This window comes from Anguilla anguilla, chromosome 15 (assembly GCF_013347855.1).
Source record: "Anguilla anguilla isolate fAngAng1 chromosome 15, fAngAng1.pri, whole genome shotgun sequence".
Classification (NCBI taxonomy): domain Eukaryota; kingdom Metazoa; phylum Chordata; class Actinopteri; order Anguilliformes; family Anguillidae; genus Anguilla; species Anguilla anguilla.
In genome coordinates this window covers 8488050-8513526 of record NC_049215.1, presented here as the reverse complement: position 1 = coordinate 8513526, position 25477 = coordinate 8488050, and the positions used below count along the sequence as shown (strand labels likewise).

General features: G+C 40.5%; 1 protein-coding gene across 9 annotated transcripts; it reads left to right on the top strand.

Annotated features, from left to right (window-relative positions):
• Window positions 1-89: 89 nt before the first annotated feature.
• On the top strand, window positions 90-25007 carry LOC118214558 (carcinoembryonic antigen-related cell adhesion molecule 1-like). Of its 9 annotated transcripts, none has more exons than XM_035394624.1 (7): window positions 129-444; window positions 2617-2949; window positions 3273-3593; window positions 3925-4221; window positions 22424-22756; window positions 23086-23406; window positions 23738-24192. In XM_035394624.1, exons 1-7 carry the CDS (start codon window positions 414-416, stop codon window positions 24175-24177), a joined length of 2076 nt encoding a protein of 691 aa, XP_035250515.1. In that variant the 5' UTR covers window positions 129-413; the 3' UTR covers window positions 24178-24192. The 9 variants fall into 9 exon arrangements, with proteins under 9 accessions (XP_035250521.1, XP_035250522.1, XP_035250515.1 ...); XM_035394625.1 differs by having other exon boundaries at window positions 130-444; window positions 3294-3593; XM_035394626.1 differs by lacking the exons at window positions 23086-23406; window positions 23738-24192 and having other exon boundaries at window positions 150-444; window positions 22424-22972.
• The last annotated feature ends 470 nt before the right edge of the window (window positions 25008-25477 follow it).

The window sequence follows — 25477 nt, the reverse complement described above, 5'->3', positions numbered from 1 at the left end:
CACACTGCACCGTACGAACACACAGTTGTTCTGATTGTTTCGTTTTGCTCAAGAAGTTATACTTCCTACGAAGTATATACTGCCTTACTGTCGCTAGCTTCACACTGCTCTGCATGTGCAGCGTGCTTTCGTGTTTTTATTCATTTTTATTATTACTTGTCATTATACTCCAAGGGTTATTATGCAGTGATATATTTTAGTTAGGTTGGGAAGGGATAGGCAGCAGCAGTCAAATAGTATGAAGAACTGCGTATCGAAGTTAACTTTAGCCAAACACGCGACGGTAGCCAGCGCTGCCACGGCGGAGAATGGACGTCTGATTTAGTGAAGGGAGTTTAAATTAAGGAATTTTCACGTAATACTATTACTAATAGTTTTTAGTCAGATGTCTCAGTCGCGATTCCCAGCCGGAAATGAGATTTGCAAGCTTTTGCGTCCTGTTGGGTGAGTGAACTACACACATGCATTTCGCGCTAATGAAAGTGTTTGGTTTCAAAAGGTTTAAAATAAATGTCGTTTAAGGTTAAGTAGATAAGTGAAATTTCAAAACCGGCTCTAGAAAATGGCCAGGGTGCGAATTGACAAATTGGGGGATTTGAAAGGGGGATTTGAAAAATTTACGGGTGTCTGCAGGTTCTGGACCGAGAATACACCGCATGATAACATGACGTCCGCACATTCCTCAATGCTCCCGAGAAAATGATGTCATCGCCCCCGCCCCTTCCTGATTCGAGGTTAGGTGGAGTAGGTTATGGTTTGGGCTTACAGGACTAAATTCATCACTGAAATTGATTGGTAGTCCTGAAATACGACGCTGAAGTTGGCTCCCGATTCCAAATATCCGGTCCACCTTAAATCGGTTGCGTTATATGATCGGATGGTTTCGCGGATTGCAAAGACTATAATTTGCTTCCAAATGTGAGAGGCCTACGCCTCAAGTGAGGAATTGAACAAAGGTGGTGATTTGAAATTCGTGTTTGTATTATTATTTTTTGTTTTGTTACGTTCACTTCACACGTCGTTTAAGACGACGCTTTCTGTAATATTGAAGTATCAGATACCCATAAGTGTCACGCGTTGTGTTTTCTCCTCAAAATATAATCGTCTCAATATTACGTGTGTATGGGAGAACAGGAAAGAATGTACTTTCGAAATGGTGTGGATGAAATATCACTGCACCATAAGCAAATAAAACTACAAACTGTCTATATAAACAAATACAGTAATACAATCCTATTGAAAAAATGGACATATTAGATAAATATGAAAATTTGTATAAGAATTTCTCTCCAAATGTAGGCTAAAAGTTCAGAAAATTCTGTATATTTGTATACGTATTTCTCTCTAAATGTAAATGTTCAGAAAATTCTGACACTTGTTCCTGGCAGAAGGGGTCCTGGTCTACATCCTAACCCATTTCTGTGAAATTTTACTGTAGCATTTTTTAATGATCCCATTTCAAACTTTCCATGTAATCCAATAGACGGCATTTGAAAAAAGTGAATTATTTGGATTGAAATATCTCTCCAAAATGAAACGTTCACTTTTATTATTTATATATATATATATATATATATATATATATATATATATATATGTTTGTCGGACAAGCAAGGATTAATTAAGAATATGTTTATTCCTGAATCCAGCGGTTCCAACAGTCAATGCCCTTGTTAAACTGTTCAGCACTCTGAACACTGAACCAAGCGATATTGCATTCTAGAACCCCTAACTTAACCTACATGTTAAATATATTTTATTTGATTTAATTTATTAATTTTGTTTAAAATTAGAATTATCAATTAAATCACCAAATTCATTGATAGGTCAGTCTACAGTGCACTGGTGGAATCAACCAACAAGTCAAAACAAGCTCTGTACCAGGTTTTAAGATTAAATAACTGAATTCAATAAGAAGTCAATTATATTAATTGAAAACATAAATTCTTTATTGAATGTTAGGCATGTAGGGTCTCTGATCCCCGATATGGTGTCCTGTGTCATCTGGTTTGTCTCTTCTGAGGAGCTGAAACCCATAGATTGTCAGTCTAGATTAGGGTATCAGTGGAATTTCAAATTGCCCCAATCACATTTGCTTTGATCCTTGTGATGGGGATGCCAGGCCACATTCTTATTTACTGTTTCCCTCTCTAAGGCCAAAATCTAAACACTACATATCCTACACACACACACACACACATATATATATATAATGTGTGTGTGTGTTTTGTGTTTACTCTTAGTTTCTCTGTATAATATTACATTTTGTCTAATAATCTGAAACCATTCAGTGTGGCAAATATTCAATAATAAAAGAAATCAAGAAGGGGGCAAACACTTTTTTACAGCATTGTATATGCTTGTGTGTGTGTATAAATAAAAAAATAAATAAAAATAAAAACTTTATGCTTCACTGCCATATTTGTGGACAAAATGATTAAATGATTTTAACTATACATTATTCATTCTTATGCGTGAATGGCCCAGTCCTGTGAGATTTCTCTCTTATGCATGAAAAATCCAGCCCTGTGAGATTTCCCTCTTATGTATGAAAGGCCAAGCCCTGTGACATTTCTCTCTCTTATGCTGACTGAATATCCAACTTCCCTCTCCTAGCCCAGCTGGCAGCATCTCCAGTCTACTCTGTCCGCGTGTTCGTGAGCTTCGGCCATTCCCTCACTCTTCCCTGCCATGGAGCCCCCAGCAGGGATGTAGAGTGGTTGTTTCAGCAGGATGAGCTTCCTGACTGGCTGCATGTGGCCGAACTCCACACCCAAGGCTTTTCATCTGGAAACGGCTTCCAGGGACGGGTGGAATCCTTCTACCTAACAGAGCCGGGAAACTACAGCCTCACCCTCAGTCCTGTGGTGTACAGTGACCTCGGCATTTACAAATGCCAGTACTACAATGATGAGATCATTCTCTCAGATGTGAAACTACAAATTAGAGGTCAGTGCATGTTACCGTTTTTTCGACAGATTGAATGAATGTTTTTAGTGCTTCTGGATTTGATACCCCTAAAAGCTGTTTTTTGAAAAAGGATATTACTATTATTATTCTTACTATTATTTTTGAGGGGACAAGATCATTCCAGGCTGTATAAAACCCACAAGCCTTGGGTGGTATGCAGTGGACAGCATATGCTGCATCAGGGCCTTCATCTACCCCAAGCAACATGGTTGAGCTGTTCAATTCCTGTATGCCAGGAATGCTTTCTCTGTCTTCCTGTCTCTCTCTTTCTCTCTCTCTTTTTCTGTCTCTCTCTCTCCCAGTCCCATCATATATTTCCATAGCGATGGGAATGTCCACCAGTCTTCCCTGCTTTGGGAACATAAATACACAAGTGCGTGCTGGTGATCAGGATATCCTCTGGAAGAGAGGTGGAGAGAAAGTTTACCAGCTCCTTAAGAACACCGTCACATATGGGCCCGGGTTTGAGAACAGAGCTTCAGTTTCCCCAGAACAAGCCCTCTACGGAAACATGTCTTTAACCATCAGACAGACACGGTTTTCAGATGAAGGCGACTACCAGTGCTTCTACAACAGTCAGAAAGAGAGGGGGAATCCAGATTCTGCCAGTCTCGTTGTGACAGGTAAAATTCACTTTAGATCTTCAGTTCTGTAGGGGAGCCTAGCAGCTCAGGTGTGTAAGAGTGTCAGGTGTGTATTATTTATTTTTTCATGTGGTCATTTTAATCAGGGCAAGTGTAACAATGTTTCATAATTTACAGAAGTATTGCTTGATGTACCGCAGATTTGATGAAAGATGACAAGTAATTTTTGGATGCCATAATTTGCCCTGTATTATTTTTACCTTTTTACATGATCAAGCTGACTGCTGTTGATAATGTGTCCATATCCCCTGTAAATATGCATGAAAATCTAAAATATGCAAATATGTAAATTAATTCCCTGCCCTCACAGACCACCCACCCCAGACCCTCACTGTGAAGGCCGGTGGTTTGCTCTCCATAACGCTCTATACCGCAGACCCAGTGAGGGTAACATTCAGTGCAGGCCTTGGTTCAGATGAGGTGCTGATGCTCGATGCAAATAAAGGCCCAGCCAGGTATGGGGAGCGTTGTGCTCAGAGATGTGAGCTTCTGGCCCAGAACTGCACCCTTTTGCTGAGGAGTATGACACTGGAGGATGCCGGAGTCTACAAGGTGACCGATCCTGAGACCAACAGGACCATCAGCTCTGTCTCTCTGGAAGTCTCAGGTACGGTCCTCCTCTTCAGATCTGTGTGTTTGTGCAGATGTAGGGCTCAGCATCTTATTGGTCCACTCTGTTATTCCTCTGAGTTATGGCTGCTGCAATCTATTGGGAAAATAATGGAAATAATAATAATATTAATATAAAATGTTGTAGGTTTACAACGTTACTTCAGTACCTACTACTAATGTACTACTACACTTAGGCTGCGTTCACTCCAGATCAGGCAATGCGGCACCTTGCCGCAGGGTTGTGCGATGGTGTGGGCGTGTCACTACATGGCCCATTTGTGTGATGTTATGTTGTAAATTTAACCCCCCCCCCCCCCCCCCCCCCCCATTTCCTGTCCGCTAACTTAAAAAAAAATGGACACGAACGCAGACCGAAGGAAGCTTTTTGCTATCGTTATTTTTGAGCGTAGACTGCCAGCCAGACACAGATGTCGAAGCTGGGTACACAAAATAAACCAAGCGAGGACACAACTGGGAGAGTATCATCGTTTGGTCTATGAACTCCTTAGCTAGGTACAATAAACTAACATGCAAGAACTGCTAAATAGCGAATCTTTTATACAGCTTAATTCCGACGTTGGTACTCGTCCCATTACCCGATACTGTCAAATAACAATGACGATCATAAAATAAAATAAAATCTTAGGAAATGAATCGCGTCAGTGATTCATCTGACAGTTGCTCGGCAAACAGCGGACTGCTACATGGTAATTTAAACAACTTACATGATTGGCCACTGCAGCGTGACGTCTGTTTGCGTTCCGGCAAAAGTTGATTGTGGTTCAACTTTCTTGCCGCAGGCCGCTGCGTTTTTTTCGGCACCCCATGCGGTCCCCACTGCCGCAGCCTAAACGCAATACCCCCATTCAAATGAATGGGAAGACTGCCGTTTTTGCCGCATTGCCTGATCTGGTGTGAATGCAGCCTTAGTCAGACTGCTAACTTGGCATCAGCTCTGCTTGTTGTATGAACCTTTATGGAGGCACTTTTTGTAAGTCCCTCTGGATGTTTGCTAAATGTATTATTGTTGTTGTTATTAATATTATTATTGTTTTCTTCCTTCCTGATTATTACCTGCTCTTCTCTGTTTCTCCCAAATGAGTCCCTCTTTCTCCATGTTCTCTCTTAGCCTCTGCGGGACTCTCTGCTGGAGCAGTGGCTGGGATAGTGGTGGAAGTGATGTTGTTGCTGCTGGTTCTGGCTGGCAGTGCCTTTGCAGTCTGGAAGTTCTTCATAAAGACAGCAAACCCTGGAAACAGCCAACGCAGAAGATCTCTGAGGTTCCAACAGCAGAGCAGCATGCGTTCTGTTTCCTGACAGCCCTGAACCCCCTCTCTCTGTGTCCTGTAGAGCAGTTGTAAGTTCTTTCTCTGCAGCCCTCTCTCTGAGAGCTCAAATACTTTATTTTTGCATAAGCCCCCAAATGAACCTGTGTCTGTTACTTTCAACATTCCAGCACTAACAAGGCCGCTCCATTCACACCAGCAAATGGAGGAAAGTCTAATTGAATAATTAGCAAATACAATTCAAATATCCAACAGGTCTGAAAAACTCAAAGTGAGTGCAGGCTATTAGAATATTACAGTATTATAGTTCCCTAGCCTGTACGTCTTAAAAATAATTCTTCATCTTCTCGTAACCTGAACCAAAAGCAATCATGTTTGGTATGGGCATAGTTTAATACTCACAACAAAGGTCGGGGTACAAAGTATATCCACCTTTCTTGCATTGCTAAATAATTATCCAACTAGATCAAAATTGAATAAATATTTACCAAAGTTATTGAAACCCGCCCCACAATGGGAGAGGCGGACGTGATATGAAGATGTGCCCTCCAAACAGCCAGTGACAGCTCAGACCGCGCTCTCCCGGTCAGGTTTTTAAGGCAATGACCACCGAGGCCGCGTCTCTTCTTTTCTCTTTTTCAAATTTTTCCTTTTTCCTCCGTACCCGAGCCATGGCTCACCTATACACACAGTACTTCAAGGCATATGTGCCTGTTCGACCACTCCGCTCTGCGGCAGCAGGGCGCCTTGTAACCCCTCCCACCCGACCAAAGAGATCACAGAGCTTCTCCACCCTAGCTCCCCAGTGGTGGAACGAACTCCCCGCCCCGTCTCGTTTGGAATATGTATGATGTGTACATATCGTTTCAGACATCAAATATTGTCCATGCCTTAGAATTACTGTAGCATTTTCTTTTAGTCTTAAAAAATGATTATACATATATCGCCTGTACAGTACGTTATCCTCTGCGAAACACTGTGGTCTCCTTAATCTTGGTAGTGCCTGCCTCTCCAACAGGGTGTAGGGGATATTGTTTTGGTTCCCGTTTTCTATTTTTTTTTAAAACATTCATTTTAATCCTCCCAGGCCTCAAAATTTTGACATGATCATTTCTATCCGTATGAGATATATTGTGACGCACAGTATTTTTTCGTAAAAAAAAAAAAGAACATTTCCCTCCGCGCGCCTGGCCAGCCGGCCCCGGGACACACGGACGTTTGTGACCTCTGTGTTTGGATATTGCTGTGTGTCGCGGCCTGCCGGAGGCCACTAGAGCAGATTTTTTTGTACCTGAGTCAGAGTACTTGAAGTTATTTTATTTAAAGATATCGTGGAAGAAGGTAGCATTCTTTTTGTAGGAGTATTATTTTTCACTAGTGTGTGTGGCACGGATCTAATAAAAGGATGTTTTTCAACCCAGTATTACTTTTGGGGGTTTTTTGTCGTTTCATCTTTAAAGATACTACGGTGACACGTGCTACAGTGGTCCACCACAGAGGTCTTTGCTTAAAGACTATATAATTGTACCACCAGTTGGGTATCAAAGGGATGCACTTCAAAGTTCCCAAGAGGTTCCCAAACGTTTGTAGCATAACCTAAAATGTAAAAATGTTGTTCATTCATGTATTATTATAAAATTATTCGCATTAGTTTTCCGTGATGCGTTCTTAAACTGAAATATGATTGTGGACAGGGCATCCAACTGATGCGCTTGTCTTTAGTGTGTAACGATGCTACATTCTGAACGGAGTCTTGACTGCGTGAGTGAGTGCTCTGGCTGTCCCGGCACCTGCAGTCGCTTTGGAATAAAAGCGTCTGTCAAAAATGAGTGTAATGTAATGCAGTCAGCCTGCGTCAGCTGTGCTTTAAACGTCCGTCTGATGCAATGACTGCGCAGACTGGCTGGCGTGTCCAGGAGTGGAAGAAGCACGGGTGGCAGAAGATGCTTCAGAGGAAACCTTCTGAGGTGACCGAGCATGCTGCAGTGATGGCGTGGGCTAAAAAAAATATGATTGGTCATTCCAAAGTGGGTGTAAACAAAAACAAAAAGGTGAAATAAAAAAAAATGATTTATAACAGAAGATGGTGTGGATCTCCCATGCAGTTTCACTCCTAACAGAAGTATGAAACCATCATGTCATTGAGTATGGTGATTGCAGATACGCCAGGGGCAGGGAATTGAAAGACATCCCTTGAAAGTAACACAAAATGGTGTCTTATTAACATTAGCATTACAGGTTGAGGACTCATAAAACTGAAAGGTCATGTGGCTATGGAGGCATAACAACTGATTTCACGTTTTTAAAGACCCATAGTGAAATGTATGGTTGCTTGTTACTAGAATGTAAATGTAAATTCTATTGAGTACGCCTTTGTTCTGGGTCGTTGATGGCAATTGCTGACTGATTAGAGGCTTTTAACTACAGAAATGTATTTTAATGAACATGTGAAGAAAAACTACACCCTCTAACGAGTAGTGTTACAATAAAATGGAAATTATATTATGATTTTGCAGAGATAACCATATCAACCAAATCAGTCAGATTTTGTGGAAATTAGTGTGGGAGAGTTTCTTCATTTGAAAATGAGCAGAATGACTGAATGATGCGGGCGGGGCTACAGCACAAACAAGTGTTTAGAAAAGGTGCCAACTGACAACGGTTCCTTCATTTCTCCGGTGGAATTATCATTGTCCGTTTTGCCACTGCATACACACAGAGTACTGTGTACATAGGAAATATTACTATCTCTGGAACAAGATGAGCCCAGCTCCAAGGTTGTCTGATCACTATTGGCCAAGCAGTCCCTCAGTTTAGCCAATGGGACCTGCCATGCGCAAGCAGTGACTCGACATGGACTGCGTAACTTCTGCCCTGTGCACAACCAGCCAATGGCAAGCTGTTATAGTAAGTACTGTGAAGCATTTTAGCCAATGAAATGATGTTTCTAACAATGTATAGGTAGTTAGGCTTGCATAAAAGTACTTGCATCATTTCTCCTCCGTAAAAACAAACCATAATTTTTTCAGTACACACGCCGAGGACACACTGTCAAACAAGTAATTTAAACTTTATGCTTAAAACTATTTTTGTTTTCCAACAAAAATAATTTTCCAATGCCTAAGTCTAAACCAAAGACTCAGCATTTGGAGGCTTTGGAAGAAATCACTCATCTGAGTGAATATTTCTGAGGAGGACAGTGAAAACAGCCACCGCAGAGGGCATATTCAGTGAACAACTTGACCCCGTTTTATATCGGTGAACACCTAAATACATTCTTAAATTATTATTATTATTCAGTACACTTATAAATAAATTTGAATAATAAATGTGGCATGTCCAAAACCCTTGAACGAGCAGTTCTTAAACAACTAACCTCTTTTCTCCATCAGAACAACCTGCTAGACCCTCACCAGTCTGGCTTTCGATCCGGGCACTCAACAGAGACTGCGCTCCTGGCTGTGATGGAGGCACTTGCCACTGCAAGAGCCTCACACCTCTCCTCTGTCCTGATCCTTCTTGACCTGTCTGCAGCTTTCGACACGGTCAACCATAAAATACTCCTCTCCACCTTGGCTGAGATGGACATTGCTGGGACTGCCCTGTCTTGGTTCGCTTCCTATCTTGCAGATAGGTCCTACCAGGTCACCTGGAAGGGGTCTGCCTCTGCTTCTCATCCCCTTGTTAGGGGAGTGCCGCAGGGATCTGTACTGGGTCCTCTGCTGTTCTCCTTATACACCAAACCTCTTGGTTCAGTTATTAATTCACATGGCTTCTCCTATCATTGTTATGTAGATGACACACAACTCTTCTTTTCTTTCCCCCCCTTGGCCACACAGGTCGATGATAAGATATCTTCCTGCCTGGCTGACATCTCCACCTGGATGGCCAGCCACCACCTGAAGCTCAACCTCAACAAAACTGAGCTACTCTTCTTCCCATACAAGACCTCCTTACTACGTGAGCTCTCAATCACGGTTGATGGCACCACAGTGATTGCCTCTCACTCTGCCAAGAGCTTGGGGGTGGTCCTGGATGACCAACTGGACCTCAAGGAGCACATCAAGGCAACATCACGGTCCTGCAGATTCCTTCTATACAACATCAGAAGGATTCGACCAAACCTGACGACGCACTCCACCCAGCTGCTCGTCCAGGCTACGGTGACCTCTCACCTTGATAATTGCAACTCTCTCCTTGCAAGCCTGCCAGCTTGTGTCATACAACCACTACAGATGATTCAGAATGCCGCTGCCCGACTCATCTGCAACCTTCCCAAATTCTCCCACGTCACTCCTCTGCTGCGATCACTCCACTGGCTACCGGTCGCTGCCAGGATCCGGTTCAAAGCCCTGACCCTTGCCGACACTGCAGCCAACAGGACAGCCCCCATCTACTTGCAGGACATGATTCGTTCCTATGTGCCTGCTCGACCACTCCACTCTGCGGCAGCAGGGCGCCTTGTAACCCCTCCCACCCAACCAAAGGGATCACAGAGCTTCTCCACCCTAGCTCCCCAGTGGTGGAACGAACTCCCTGTCCCTCTCCGAACCGCCCCCTCACTACCCATCTTCCGTCGTGGCCTGAAGACTCATTTCTTTAGACTATACCTGGACTAACTACCACCACGCTGCATATTTCATTCTAAATCCACCCCCCCACCTTTTATGACACTTGTTGCATGTTGCCCCATCCCAGTACTTTTTGGTAATTTGTATTTGTCCTAATACTGTAGCTCATTCTTCTGCCTAGTTGGCTTTGCAGAGGCTAGGTCAGAAGTGTTCACTGTGTGAACTAAACTGTGATCTTGGCTAGAAATACCTGTACAAAATAAGTATTGTATCTTATTGAACCTGTGTTTAGCAGTTGTCTATGACCATGAAATGCACTTTTTGTACTTCGCTTTGGATAAAAGTGTCTGCCAAATAAATGTAATGTAATATAATGTAATGCATGTAAAATTGTGGGATGTATACACGACATGTTGTTGGGGGTGGGGTATTTGATGAAAAACTTCAATCAATGGAAAATTAGTGAAATAAAATGGCCATATCAAACAAATTCTTCGAAACTAAATTGTTTAGAATAAAACCGAAACGAAGACAAAATTTTATTTAAAATAGGGAAAGAAAGTCGTCGTCGTCGTCGTCGTCCCCCTCCCCCCCCGGAAAAGTTATGCCTGGAGGGCTCACACTGCACCGTACGAACAGAGTTGTTCTGATTGCTTCGTTTTGCTCAAAAAGTTATACTTCCTACCAAGTATACTGCCTACTTTACTGTCGCTAGCTTCACACTGCTCTGCATGTGCAGCGTGATTTTGTGTTTTTATTCATTTTTATTATTACTTGTCATTATACTCCAAGGGTTATTATGCATATTTTAGTTAGGTTGGGCAGAGATAGGCATCAGAAGTCTAATAGTATGAAGAACTGCGTATCGAAGTTAATTTTAGCCAAACACGCGACGGTAGCCAGCGGTGCCACGGCGGAGAATGGACGTCTGATTTAGTGAAGGGAGTTTAAATTAAGGAATTTTCACGTAATACTATTACTAATGGTTTTTAGTCAGATGTCTCAGAAGCGATTCCCAGCCAGAAATGAGATTTGCAAGCTTTTGCGTCCTTTTGGGTGAGTAAACTACACACATGCATTTCGCACTAATGAAAGTGTTTGGTTTCAAAAGGTTTAAAATAAATGTCGTTTAAGGTTAAGTACATAAGTGAAATTTCAAATCTCTAGAAAATGGCCAGGGTGCGAATTGACTTGAGAAAGGGGGATTTGAAACGAGTGTACGCAGGTTCTGGACCGAGAATACATCGCATGATAAAATGACGTCCGCACATTGAACAAAGGTGGTGATTTGAAATTAGTGTTTTTATTATTTTTTTTATTTTCTTACGTTCACTTCACATGTCGTTTAAGACTACGCTTTCTGTAATATTGAAATATCAGATTTCAATTTCTAAAAGCAGAAAGCTAAATACTAAAGTTAGCACATATGCATAGCGATCTGGAGAAATCGCTGTGCATATGTAGAAGAATATGTAGTGAATGTGAAGAAATCAGCATCTAGGGCTAAAACAACACATTTTGGGAAATTTAGTGAAATAAAATGGCCATATCAAACAAATTCTTCGAAACTAAATTGTTTAGAATAAAACCGAAACGAAGACAAAATTTTATTTAAAATAGGGAAAGAAAGTTCTTGGTTCTTTGGCTATTAAATATTCTTTGGGAAAATGCTCTGTCTATAGCCTAGGCTACTTTTTAAATCGGAAAACTATATTCAATTAAAATAAAACAATGTTCTAATTTATGAACCGCGGTTCGCCTGTTTTCGTCATCTGCCCCCCCCCCCCTCAACTTACATCTCAAATTGCACCAATCAGAAACGAGACAGAATCATGACACTCATTATGCACATGGTCTGTGATGATCCCTCTCTGCCTACCAAAGGACAAACTGATGTCTTATACTTCACAAAGTTTTTCTGCTAAGACTCATTTTTGAGGTATGAAAGTAATTTTTTTAATCTACAGTATTTTCCTCATACTGTTTTAACCTAAAATGTCTATACATTTAAATCTGTCTAGTTTTGATGACCATTCTGTTGTCTAACATTTGATCTCTTTGTCAAATGTTAGCTTCGTTGTTTCTAGCCAGCAGGGTAGCTTGTGTCATGGGTGGCACAGTTGGGGACAATTGTAACGATGTGTTACTATGGACACCGACACCATCAAAATGGTGTCCGGTTTAGTAACGACATCAAAATAATAGTTTTGTTTTCTAATAATTTAAGAAAAGTGTCTTGTGTTCAGTTTAAATGTCTATGTATACTCTATTTATTATATATTTTGTGGCATAGTCCAGTGGTTAAGTCTTTTGCCTCTCAATCTGGGGACCCAGGTTCAATTCCTGCCAAAAGCCAATTTCTTATGCTCTCAAAATCGTCAATGTCTATGAATTAGAAGTCGTCTTAACTTTAACCTCTTAAGGCACAAGCCAAATTTTGCCAATCCTTTCCCATTTAGGGGGTACCCTATTTAAAGCTTTATAACTCCTGACGTGAACACCACAGAGACTTGAAAAATGGCTTAAATGAAGCAAGACATTTGTACAATTTACAATACTAACACAGATTAGTTTATATTCATAATTTTGGAAGAAATAAAGTGCCACAAATGCAATTGTTTTGACAAAAAATCCAAAATAAATTTGCACTTTTTAAGTTTGCAGTGAAATACTGCGAGATTGCATATATGCAGGAGGTTAAACTATACATGTGCTAGGTCAAAAACTTCTTGACCACAAGTTCATAAAATCTAAGGGTGGATATGTAGAACTACTATAGATGTATGAAGCAAAAACTAAGCAGTGTACCCAGCATCTCCAAATCTATCCAAAATGTCTAAATTATGCATTGCTGTAAATCATAACATATCCATGTATTTCACTACAAATCAACTGTTTTGAATCAAGAAAATCACTGTTGCATAATTTTCAAATGGGAATTACAAGCTTTCAGTCAGTAGAGTGGTCTAAAATAGCTAGGTGTCCAGAAACATATCCAAAATCTCTCCAAAATTGAATAAAATGCTTTTTGTCCATTATAAAGGATATAAATGAGCCCCTTATGAGGGTTTAAGATGAAACATTGCTATCAGATTTAAAAAATAATGCAAAAATATTGTCACACAATGCGGTACAGTACCTAAATGTGTAATAATTAACTCGTGTGTATTTCTATACTCTGTACTCTCGTATGTTTTCTTGTATGGGGATGAGACAACATGAAAACAATTTTCACCCGTCCACCACGTTTTGGCAGTGTTCCAGCTCTGACGTCATCACTGTTGCATGCTTCACAAAAACTATTACACTTCCATCTAACGCTTACATTACAGTGTGAAATATTTACATTATATAACACCACTAACCTATTTAAAGATACTCAATTTCAAAAATAACGTATATAACCGAAATATTTTGAACGGTAATACTTACATAGCAATGATGAAATCTCCTCTATGTTCAGAAGATAGAGACAGAGACAGTATCAATGATATTGTTCTATTCGCTTCTGTTTTGCTCCAGAAAACGATGTCAGCTAGGTCTATCAGCAAACATATGGCTTAGCTATGTTCAGAAGTCCTCAATAATAATAGTATTTTCCAAGAAATTACGAAATATCCTTGAACACGTTTCGTTAGGTGCATCGTATTTGTCTGCTAACAGAGTGAATGCGTAAGTGAATGTGATGCTAAGAATATTTTCTGTTACGCTGACCTATAAAACGCTATTCCAAAAGCAGAATTAGACATGTTATACATCGTTAGAAAGCTTATACTCTCGCCTACTGAATAAATGAATTGTCAATCAAGTCAGACTGTACTAAAAAGGGCGACGACGCCGTAAACAACAGGTGTGGTGTTACGCACAGCTATTTTGGAAGATATCCAGGCGTCACAGATGCGCCTATATTTCCCAAACGGATTGTCCAAGACAATATATGACCACGCAGTCTCAAAAGGGACATCTCTACACGTAAAACCAACAGTAAGCTTTTATATTTATTCAATATTTAGTCCCAGATATTGACTGTAGAATGACATGGTATCATTTTTAAAAACTTTTTCTCGTTTATTTTGTTATTCAGTGAGCAGCGTTTTCACTGCTGTATAGGCATATCTTAGGGCTATTGTCGGGTTTATCTTGTTGCTATGACGGAATACGATTTTTTAGTGGTGAAAGAATATTTTTATTAATGCCAGGATAGACAATATTGTCCATTATGTCAAGGGTGGGGGGTGTTTTTTAGATGAGACTGCAGGGAGGGGGTGCGTGTTAAATGAACGACCGGAGCGACAATGGTGGGGCTGCGAAACTCCGTTTTCGGCATAGTTGTCATGTATCGTCTACTAATGAAACTGAAACAACGCGTTTCTGTTTTCATCTCACACGTTGGTTGCAGTAGCACCGAATGTTTGACTTTAGTAATCTAGGCACGCGGGCGTGCCCACCACCAGGCATGGACTGGGCCTATATTCTACCGGGCAAATGCCCGGTGGGCCGACCTACTTTTGGGCCAGTGGGCCTTTGGTTCATACTGACACTGACCTGGCCCAATTTCAGTGGCCCATTGGTTCGTTTTCCATACTGACACTGGGCTGGCCCAATCACATGTGTAGGCCCCACCCCTTGCCGTCCGTTTCTGCCCTTGAGACTCGAGTCGGCATCGCCTCAGCCTCGTAGTTGGTGCGGTGTGCGATGGAGAAAGGAAAGCGTAAAAGTGGTGCTGAGAAATTGCGGGAGAAAAAAATAAGAAAGCTGGCGGAGGATGCCTCAAAATGTATCAAAATAAAATAAAAAATGTTTTCTGGAACGACTGTGGGGGTTCCTGCAGTACCTGCTGCTGGCAGTCAGCACCAGCAACAGGTGTTTAAAATCAGAGATGTGACGGTCCAAGATGAGGCAGACAGCGAGACAGCTCTGATACTATCAGTGATAGTGAGTTCTGAGCAGGATGAACCCGAAAGGGCAGACGAGGGACAGTCACAAAATGAGCAGGATAGTGAAGCTGAAGTGGTAAGCAGCAGCATGTGGTTAGTCTGTCACTGTCAAGCAAAACTATAAGCTATTAATGACGTTAGCATTGTTTGGCCGCAAGCTAGCGTTATCATTATCAATGTTTGGGAGACACCATGGCTAACTATGCACTGTCGTTAGCTTAGCTCTCTTGTGTTTTCCTTGATGAGCTAAAATATTGTACTGTGGTTCTTCTGCCTCTGATAATACATTGCCTGAAACACATTTAATTTCGCTCTGCAGATCAGTCTGGTCACTCAGGCTATTGAACGGATTTCTCTCGTCCTGAGATATGGCGGGCCAGTCACAACCGTTTGTCTAATATGGGGCGGGTTTAATAAGATTCATACATAAACAAGTCGATCAAAAATGCTTTTGGGCTTTTTCTTTTCTTTGAATATTTTAACACAATGAACAACAACACCTTGTATTCTCAAATTCTTATGGCAAAAACGGAAACACTTGGGACACATCACTACTACACTATCAGAGGTGTGAGCGGAGGAGCAAGAGAGGTGCATGTCGAGACTAGTCAGCGCGAGCGAGGTAGTCTACGAATGAGGAGGCAGGAGAAGTAGCTAAGTTTGCAAGGAAATAATAAATAAATGTATGGAATAGGCACGATACGTTGTAAAAAAAAATCACGATCATACATCAATGCGATCTCATTTCTAAATGACGACGATTCTTATGCATTTGCGTTAAATGGAGAAAACGAAAGCGAGTGAAAGCGAAGTTGCCTTAGCATTTAGCATGTTCCATTCTACGTTGTCTACTGTAGAGAGTCTGTATTGTATTTGTTTTATTTAAGACCTTTATTCTTTGCCTTTGAATGGCAATCAATGTACAGTGAATGTGTTTTGTTTTACATAAAATTGTATTAAATCGTTTGAATTATTCATACAACATCTTGCAGAGTTTTTCTTTGATAATTACTTATTGAGTATGGGTATTGTTTACTCTACAGCCACCTCTGATCACCAGGATCAGGAGTGAGTGAGTACACTGCTCCACTTGCATTGGTATACTTGACTTGTCCATAACACTCCGCTCTGTAGGGGGTTTGGCAAATGGTTAGATATGCATCATATACATATTGAACGGTCTGCGAGGATGTTGTTCTGATGGGCGGTGTCCGACAGATTGCGGTGGGCCGGTCTGAGCCAAAAATGGCAGGGCCTATTTTTTGTCCCAGTCCAGCCCTGCCCACCACTAGGGGCTGTGCGCTAAGAGGTTAAATACTGTCATATTGGCTGAAAAGTAACATTTTTTAACTATTATTTTGTAATAGTAGTATAGAAACTCACCCCAACCAACCAGTAGGAGTCGCTAATGCAATAATCAGGACTCATACCCTCACTGGCTTCTCACCCGCTAACACTGCCAGTTGTGTTCGTAGGAACATCTGACCAAGCCAGAGGTACCACTGCTGGGGATTGAACCTCAGTCTCTCCCGCGCGGGAGCCGTTCATTCTCAACGGTAGTTCTTAACACTACGGATGTAATATGTTTTCGGCCGCACGTTGATTTCGCGGCGCTGTTCCGTCCCCGATGCAGGAACGACATTTTCGTCTCTGCCCTTAACTTTCCCCATTCATTCTCAACGGTAGTTCTTAACGTTGCGGGTGTAATATAGTTTTGGCCACACGCTGCCGTGGCGCTGTTCCGTCCCGAATGAACGAATGAATGACAGCGTATAAACAAATAAATTCGAATATTAAATACAGGCGAGGCGTTTTGCGGTTATTTTGTGGTACCTACGCTTCGGTAAGTCTTAATAATTTTATTACAATCAGGTTCCTGTTTTATATTGATGTCATCGAGGTATTCTGTCATTATTTCAGATAATAGATCAGTCGTTCAATTTTTCCTATTTGACTTCATTATTGGTTTTCATGTCCCGTTTGTTGGCTTGTCCGTACATAATAACATTTTTAAGTGAGAATATTGCAGGTAAATGGGACATGTGTACATGTGCACGTTTGTGTCTCAGTACACCAGCTATTATTTCCATGGCCCTGCAATCATATTAGGGTTTAGTTTATATGTTTATATGTTTACTTTCCCCTTCACTATATTATTGCTGGTATCATCATCATTATTGGTATTGCTCCCTTTACATGTGCCTTGTGTAACACGTCACGGTCTAGACATACATTAAATTATTATTACTTATTACACTATTGCTGTCAAGGCAATAAGTAATGCCATCTCTAATTGTTCATTGTCAGTACTGTCATTCAGCCATCTTAACAAACGCTTTCCTATCTATATGTTTCTATACTTACCATTATTATTATTATTATTATTATTATCAGTCAGTTTTAACTATTCAATATAGAACAGGACACAGTACAAATATTGCTGCCTCCACCTTCAGACAATACAGAATTTGTGTAATGCAATTCATATTAACTACCCCTCCCACCCTATCCCCTGGATTGACAGCACACAAAAAAGGGAGATCAGTGGAAAATCATTATAATAACAATAATAATTTTCATGTTGAGAATTTGATAATACTGGGTGATAGAGCTACACAAGGTTGTGTATCAAAATGGCAAAACATAAGGTCAAGGGCATAAAGAACCTACCATTTATACAGCATCATGATGTACAGTTCCCATGAAAATATAAACCCTCCCCAAATTTTACTGTCCAGGTCTCTGTTTTAGAGTTAATGTTATTTCATTATAGCGAGAATTCTTTGGTCATCAACTGTATAGGTCCACCTTTGTGATTACTGAGCTCACCAGTGCTCTCATTCTTAATGATGTTCCAAGCGGTTGACTTTGGTAAGCTTAAGGTTTGGCCTATGTCTCTGACTGTTTTTTCATATATCCCAGCCTCATAATGGCTTCCTTCCATTGGCATACCTTATAATTGTACTGAAGAAGCAATTGAACACACCTGACTAATCAGAAACACACGTGAAACCATTTGTCCTGAACATTATGGCACCCTGAAAATATGCATGTACATCCCCAATTCTAAAAACGTTGAGACGGTAAATTAAATGCAAAAAAACAGAAAGCAGTCATTTTTAAATTTGCTTTGACTTGAAAAATATTGCCCACATTTAATAAGCGTTATTAAAAGAAATGGTGATGTTACAAAGTGGTAAACACTCGACTGTCCCAGCTTTTTTGGAGCGTGTTGCAGTCAACAGATTTGAAATGAGTGTATATTTTCAAAAAACAATTAAATTCACAAGGTAAAACATCGAATAATGTGCTGTTGTGTTTTAAATATAGTACAGGGTAAATAAAATTTACAATATTTAACATTATCACTCCCTTTTGTTTTTATTAGCATTTTCCATACTGTCTTGGCTTTTTTGGAATTGGGATTGTATGTATGTATAGAGAGTGCTGTTATTTCTACAGGGTGAAATAAAAATGTATTAAAATAATCTTTCATAAGAGCTGATAGCTGCACTTTAACCACATGTAAATTGTTTGATTGCAAATCTAAAATTTTGAAGTACAGAACCAAGTAAAGAAAATACGGCTTTGTCCCTAACGTTATGGAGCTCACTGTATATAAAAATATAATTTCTGCTTCAGAAGTGGCCCATAAAGTACTTGGCAAAAGCAGACCAATGCCAGTACTTCTCTTAACACCCAAGCTCCAGGAGCTCGAGCTTCAAGAGACCCAGCAGCCGCGGCAGCATGTGACTGCAGGGAGTCCGACTGCATGTGTGCCAGTTGTCACCTTGCAGCCTTGGTAAATCCACCTGCTCCAGTCCCAGCCCCAATCCCATTTCATGCTTGTGCATATCAACCCTGCTAATACTGTTATGAAGGAAAATACAAATATAGCTTTACATTTATACTTGGCTGTTGTTGTGTTTATGTGTTTATTAAGAATTGTAATATGTAATGTTGTAATCCTATTTGTACTGTTGCAATAATTGATCTGATGTAAATACTTTGAAAACTTTATATGTATTGATTTGGCAGAAAAGATTTCCTGATCCTCTCCATAATAAAATGGAGGTGGAGAACAAATATCATGTTAGTATCAAACCTAAAAAAGAAGAAGCGATATCTGAGACACTTCTGTGAAAAACAAATCAATTATGACCAATTATTTAATTGCCCACGGGTGGATTCGAACCCTCATTTCCATGGGAGCGCGTTACACCTATACACGGCTGGCCGGGGTGGTAGGCGAGTGCTTATATCTCTGCACTACTCAGACAGCCCTGGAGCCATTTAATTTTATTTGTTTTAACTCTCATGGTATTGTGTTCCCGTTTTTATAACTGTTGGTTATAGGTTTTATATTTCTATAATTATATGATTATACTGCTTTAATGAAACTGGAATGAATTGTTCAATGAATATTAAATTGTTTTAACTATATCAATATTCTTGGGAGTTTATTGTGGTCCTTCGTATTTATATTAAGGTATTATGTGTGTTGTTACAATTGCCCCCATATGCTGTTACAATCGCCCCTGCACGTGGGGGCAGATGTAACATTTGATTTCTAGTGTTTCAATCAATATCGTGACTCTAACATTGCTCGTAAAAACATTTGATGACTGTTAACAAGTAGAACACAGATACAAGTTACCTACGTAAAAATTGTATCCAAATAGTTCAAGAGGGTTTTGAGTAATGACATCAAAACCAAAAATTGTTACAATTGCCCCCGGTCTCCCCCTGCCTACTTTACTGTCGCTAGCTTCACACTGCTCTGCATGTGTAGCGTGATTTTGTGCTTTTATTCATTTTTATTATTACTTGTCATTATACTCCAAGGGTTATTATGCAGTGCTATATTTGAGTTAGGTTGGGCAGGGATAGGCATCAGCAGTCTAATAATATGAAGAACTGCGCATCGAAGTTAACTTTAGCGAAACACGCGAAGCTAGCCAGCGGAGCCACGGCGGAGAATGGACGTCTGATTTAGTGAAGGGAGTTTAAATTAAGGAATTTTCACGTAATACTATTACTAATAGTTTTTAGTCAGATGTCTCAGTAGCGATTCCCAGCTGGAAATGAGATTTGCAAGCTTTTGCGTTCTGTTGGGTGAGTAAACTACACACATGCATTTCGCACTAATGAAAGTGTTTGGTTTCAAAAGGTTTAAAATAAATGTCGTTTAAGGTTAAGTACATAAGTGAAATTTCAAAACCGGGTCTAGAAAATGGCCAGGGTGCGAATTGACTTGAGAAAGGGGGATTTGAAAAATTTACGGGTATATGCAGGTTCTGGACCGAGAATACATCGCATGTATTCAATTAAAATAAAATAATGTTCTAATATATGAACCGCGGTGAACTTGAACTTCACTGAAAAAAGTGAACTTTTAATTTTGGAGAGATATTTCAATCCAAATAATTCACTTTTTTCAAATGCTGTCTATTGGATTACATGGAAAGTTTGAAATGGGATTATTAAAAAATGCTACAGTAAAATTTCACAGAAATGGGTTAGGATGTAGACCAGGACCCCTTCTGCCAGGAACAAGTGTCAGAATTTTCTGAACTTTTACATTTGGGGAGAAATTCTTATCCAAACTTTCATAATTATCTAATGTGTCCATTTTTCAATGGGATTTCATTACTGTATTTAGCCCTTTTCACACGCCACTAGTATTACCTGGGGACCTCATGTGATTTAGAAATTACGCTGATGGTAAGGTTCTATATCAATGAGGTTTAGATTCAACAGGGCTCGGTGCAATTAAGCCTGGCTGTGTTCAGTCCGCTGAATCTAATTATCAATTAAATTTGGTTGAATTCTTGATTAAGTAATTTAGGGGGCAGTTACTGTTTCACATGGGTGATATGGGTGTTTGATAACTTTTTTTATTAAATGAATGAAATATATATATATGTCGGACAAGCAAGGATTAATTAAGAATATGTTTATTCCTGAATACAGCGGTTCCAACAGTCAATGTCCTTGTTAAACTGTTCAGCACTCTGAATACTGAACCAAGCGATATTGCATGCTAGAACCCCTCACTTAACCTACATGTAAAATATATTTTATTTGATTTAATTTATTAATTATGTTTAAAATTAGAATTATCAATTAAAGCACCAAATTCATTGATAGGTCAGTCTACAGTGCACTGGTGGAATCAACCAACAAGTCAAAACAAGCTCTGTACCAGGTTTTAAGATTAAATAACTGAATTCAATACGTCAATTAATTGAAAACATACATCCTTTATTGAATGCAGGCACTCTACTTCTAAATTACCCAACAGAAGACATAATACAAAACATTAAGCAACTAATCTAGAAATACCAGAATATAGATAGATAGAGACGGATAAGAGAGAGAGAGAGAGAGAGAGAAACGCATTGGCCAGACCTTGCCAAAGTATAACCCACTTCCAGTATAAGCGCCACAAGGAAACCAGCTAAAAACACACAACCTAGGAACCACCACCAAAATAAAAAGAGGAAAACTTCTTCTTCAAGGATCCGACACCAACGCAACCCAAACAACTTTCTCCTGTGGCCATCTTAAATACCTTACCCAGCATAGCTTGAGGTTTGTTTGCCCTGATTGGGTGATGCCGGGTTAAGTTTTAGAAGAGAAAGGAAGGGGGGTCAGATTAATTTATGGCAAGGACTGGCCTACCTAAAGATTACATTCAAATTTAAAGAGGACATGGGAAAGGGAAATGTTAGGCATGTAGGGTCTCCGACCCCCGATATGGTGTCCTGTGTCATCTGGTTTGTCTCTTCTGAGGAGCTGAGACCCATAGATTGTCAGCCTAGATTAGGGTATCAGTGGAATTTCAAATTGCCCCAATCACATTTGCTTTGATGCTTGTGATGGGGATGCCAGGCCACATTATTATTTACTGTTTCCCTCTCTAAGGCCAAAATCTAAACACTACATATCCTACATATATATATATATATATATATATATATATGTGTGTGTGTGTGTGTGTGTGTTTTGTGTTTACTCTTAGTTTCTTTGTCTAATATTACATTTTGTCTAATAATCTGAAACCATTCAGTGTGGCAAATATTCAATAATAAAAGAAATCAAGAAGGAGGCAAACACTTTTTTACAGCATTGTATATGCTTGTGTGTGTGTATAAATTAAAAATTAAAAAAAGAATAAAAACTTCATGCTTCACTGCCATATTGGTGGACAAAAATTTAGATTTAAATGATTTCAAATATAAATTATTAATTCTTATGCGTGAATGGCCCAGTCCTGTGATATTTCTGTCTTATGCATGAAAAGTCCAGCCCTGTGAGATTTCCCTCTTATGTATGAAAGGCCAAGCCCTGTGACATTTTTCTCTCTTATGCTGACTGAACATCCAACTTCCCTCTCCTAGCCCAGCTGGCAGCATCTCCAGTCTACTCTGTCCGCATGTTTGTGAGCTTCGGCCATTCCCTCACTCTTCCCTGCCATGGAGCCCCCAGCAGGAATGTGGATTGGTTGTTTCAGCAGGATGAGCTTCCTGACTGGCTGCATGTGGCCGAACTCCACACCCGAGGCATTTCTTCTGGAAATGGCTTCCAGGGACGGGTGGAATCCTTCCACCTAACAGAGCCGGGAAACTACAGCCTCAACCTCAGTCCTGTGGTGTACAGTGACCTCGGCATTTACAAATGCCAGTACTACAATGATGAGATCATTCTCTCAGATGTGAAACTAGAAATTAGAGGTCAGTGCATGTTGCCTTTTTTCCGACAGATTGAATGAATGTTTTTAGTGCTTGTGGATTTGATAGCCCTAAAAGCTGTTTTTTGACAAAGGATATTACTATTATTATTCTTACGATTGTTTTTGGGGAGACAGGATCATTCCAGTCTGTATAAAACCCACAGGCCTTGGGTGGTATGCAGTGGACAGCATATGCTGCATCAGGGCCTTCATCTACCCCAAGCTAAATGGTTGAACTGTTCAATTCCTGTATGCCAGGAATGCTTTGTAAATCTCTGTCTGCCTGTCTCTCTCTTTCTCTCTCTCTTTTTCTGTCTCTCTCTCTCTCAGTCCCATCAAATGTTTCCATAGCGATGGGAATGTCCGCCAGTCTCCCCTGCTTTGGGAACATTAATACACGAGCACGTGCTGGTGATCTGGATATCCTCTGGAAGAGAGGTGGAGAGAAAGTTTACCAGCTCCTTAAGAACACCGTCACATATGGGCCCGGGTTCGAGAACAGAGCTTCAGTTTCCCGAGAACAAGCCCGCTATGGAAACATGTCTTTAACCATCAGACAGACACGGTTTTCAGATGAAGACGACTACCAGTGCTTCTACAACAGTCAGAAAGAGAGGGGGAACCCAGATTCTGCCAGTCTCATTGTGACAGGTAAAATTCACTTTAGATCTTCAGTTCTGTAGGGGAGCCTAGCAGCTCAGGTGTGTAAGTGTGTCAGGTGTGTATTATTTATTTTTTCATGTGGTAATTTTATTCAGGGCAAGTGTAACAATGTTTCATAATTTACAGAAGTATTGCTTGATGTACTGCAGATTTGATGAAAGATGACACAAGTAATTTTTGGATGCCATAATTTGCCCTGTATTATTTTTTACCTTTTTACATGTTCAAGCTGACTGTTGATAATGTGTCCATATCCCCTGTAAATATGCATGAAAATCTAAAATATGCAAATATGTAAATGAATTCCCTGTCCTCACAGGCCACCCACCCCAGAACCTCACAGTGAAAGCCAGTGGTTTGCTCTCCATACTGCTCTATACCGCAGACCCAGTGAGGGTAACATTCAGTGCAGGCCTTGGTTCAGATGAGGTGCTGATGCTCGTTGCAAATAAAGGCCCAGCCAGGTATGGGGAGCGTTGTGCTCAGAGATGTGAGCTTCTGGCCCAGAACTACACCCTTTTGCTGTGGAGTGTGACACTGGAGGATGCTGGAGTCTACAAGGTGACCAATCCTGAGACCAACAGGACCATCAGCTCAGTCTCTCTGCAAGTCTCAGGTACGGTCCTCCTCTTCAGCTCTTTGTGTTTGTGCAGATGCAGGGCTCAGCATCTTATTGGTCCACTCTGTTATTCCTCTGAGTTATGGCTGCTGCAATCCATTGGGAAAATAATGGAAATAATAATAATAATATTAATATAAAATAAAAAAGATTTTTTCACAATGTCTCATGTTTTATTGTCCCCTTGAGCACAATACACATAAGAGACACAAAAGTATAGGTTTTAGGCTTTTGCAATCTTAGGCTATGGTTTCTAAGCCTAGCTTTGTAAATTCTTCCGTCTTTCCACAAATTTGCTAAATAAAACATTTATCAAACAATGATTGTAGACTATCAGTGTACTAAGGCCTGACAATTATTGAAAATAAGACTGATTCTCTTTTAATTAGTCTACAGTTTTTATGGAATTTGCATAAAATTTGTATATTTTCATAACGCCACTGAATTTACTGAAATGTATCGGCCTGTGGACTGCTTTACTCCAGAAAGTATGAAAATGGCCTGTTGCAGCCTTTAGTGCCGGTTTTCGCCTCTATCTGGCCACAAATTACTGTACTGGGTTTTCTGTCTATAAAGTAAAGCTTGAGAAAATGCTCTGATGCCTTTAAGCTGGTTTGCTGCTGTAAGACAGGCTTTAGGCATAAAAAATGGCAGTGGCTTACCTGAGAGTAGAAGAATGTCAGTATAGCCCCCCCCCCCCCCCCCCATAACAGAATCATGCAGATCTGCAAAAACTGCCCCCCGTCCCCTTTCTTGATCTTGTCTTGACCTCTGCTGCGTTTGATACAGTTGATCCTGATGGTGACTCTGGCCCTCAAACCGGTATCTCAGAAATTCCAACGGGATGTACTTTTCCTAACTTATCAGCTCAGTCCCACTGTTTTAACACTTAGTGCAGTAGTCCCCCAGGGCTCCATCTCAGAGTCCTACTGCCTTAGCATCCACAGTCTCCTCCCACCTACGCTGGCACTTTCCTATTATGTTGTAGGTTTACAACGTTACTTCAGTACCTACTACAATATGCTACTACACTTAGGCTGCATTCACACCAGATCAGGCAATGCAGCACCTTGCCGCACGATTGTGCGGTGATGTGGGCGTGTCACTACATGGCCCATTTGTGTGATGTTATGTTGTGAACTTTAACCCTCCCCTCAATTTCCTGTCCGCTAACTCAAAAAAAAAAAAAAAAAAAAGGACACGAACGCAGACCGCAGGAAGCTTTTTGCTATCGTTATTTTTCAGCGTAGACTGCCAGCCAGACACAGATGTCGAAGCTGGGTACACAAAATAAACCAAGCGAGGACACAACTGGGAGAGTATAATCGTTTGGTCTATGAACTCCTTAGCTAGGTACAATAAACTAACATGCAAGAACTGCTAAATAGCGAATCTTTTATACAGCTTAATTCCAACGTTGGTAGGCTACTCGTCCCATTA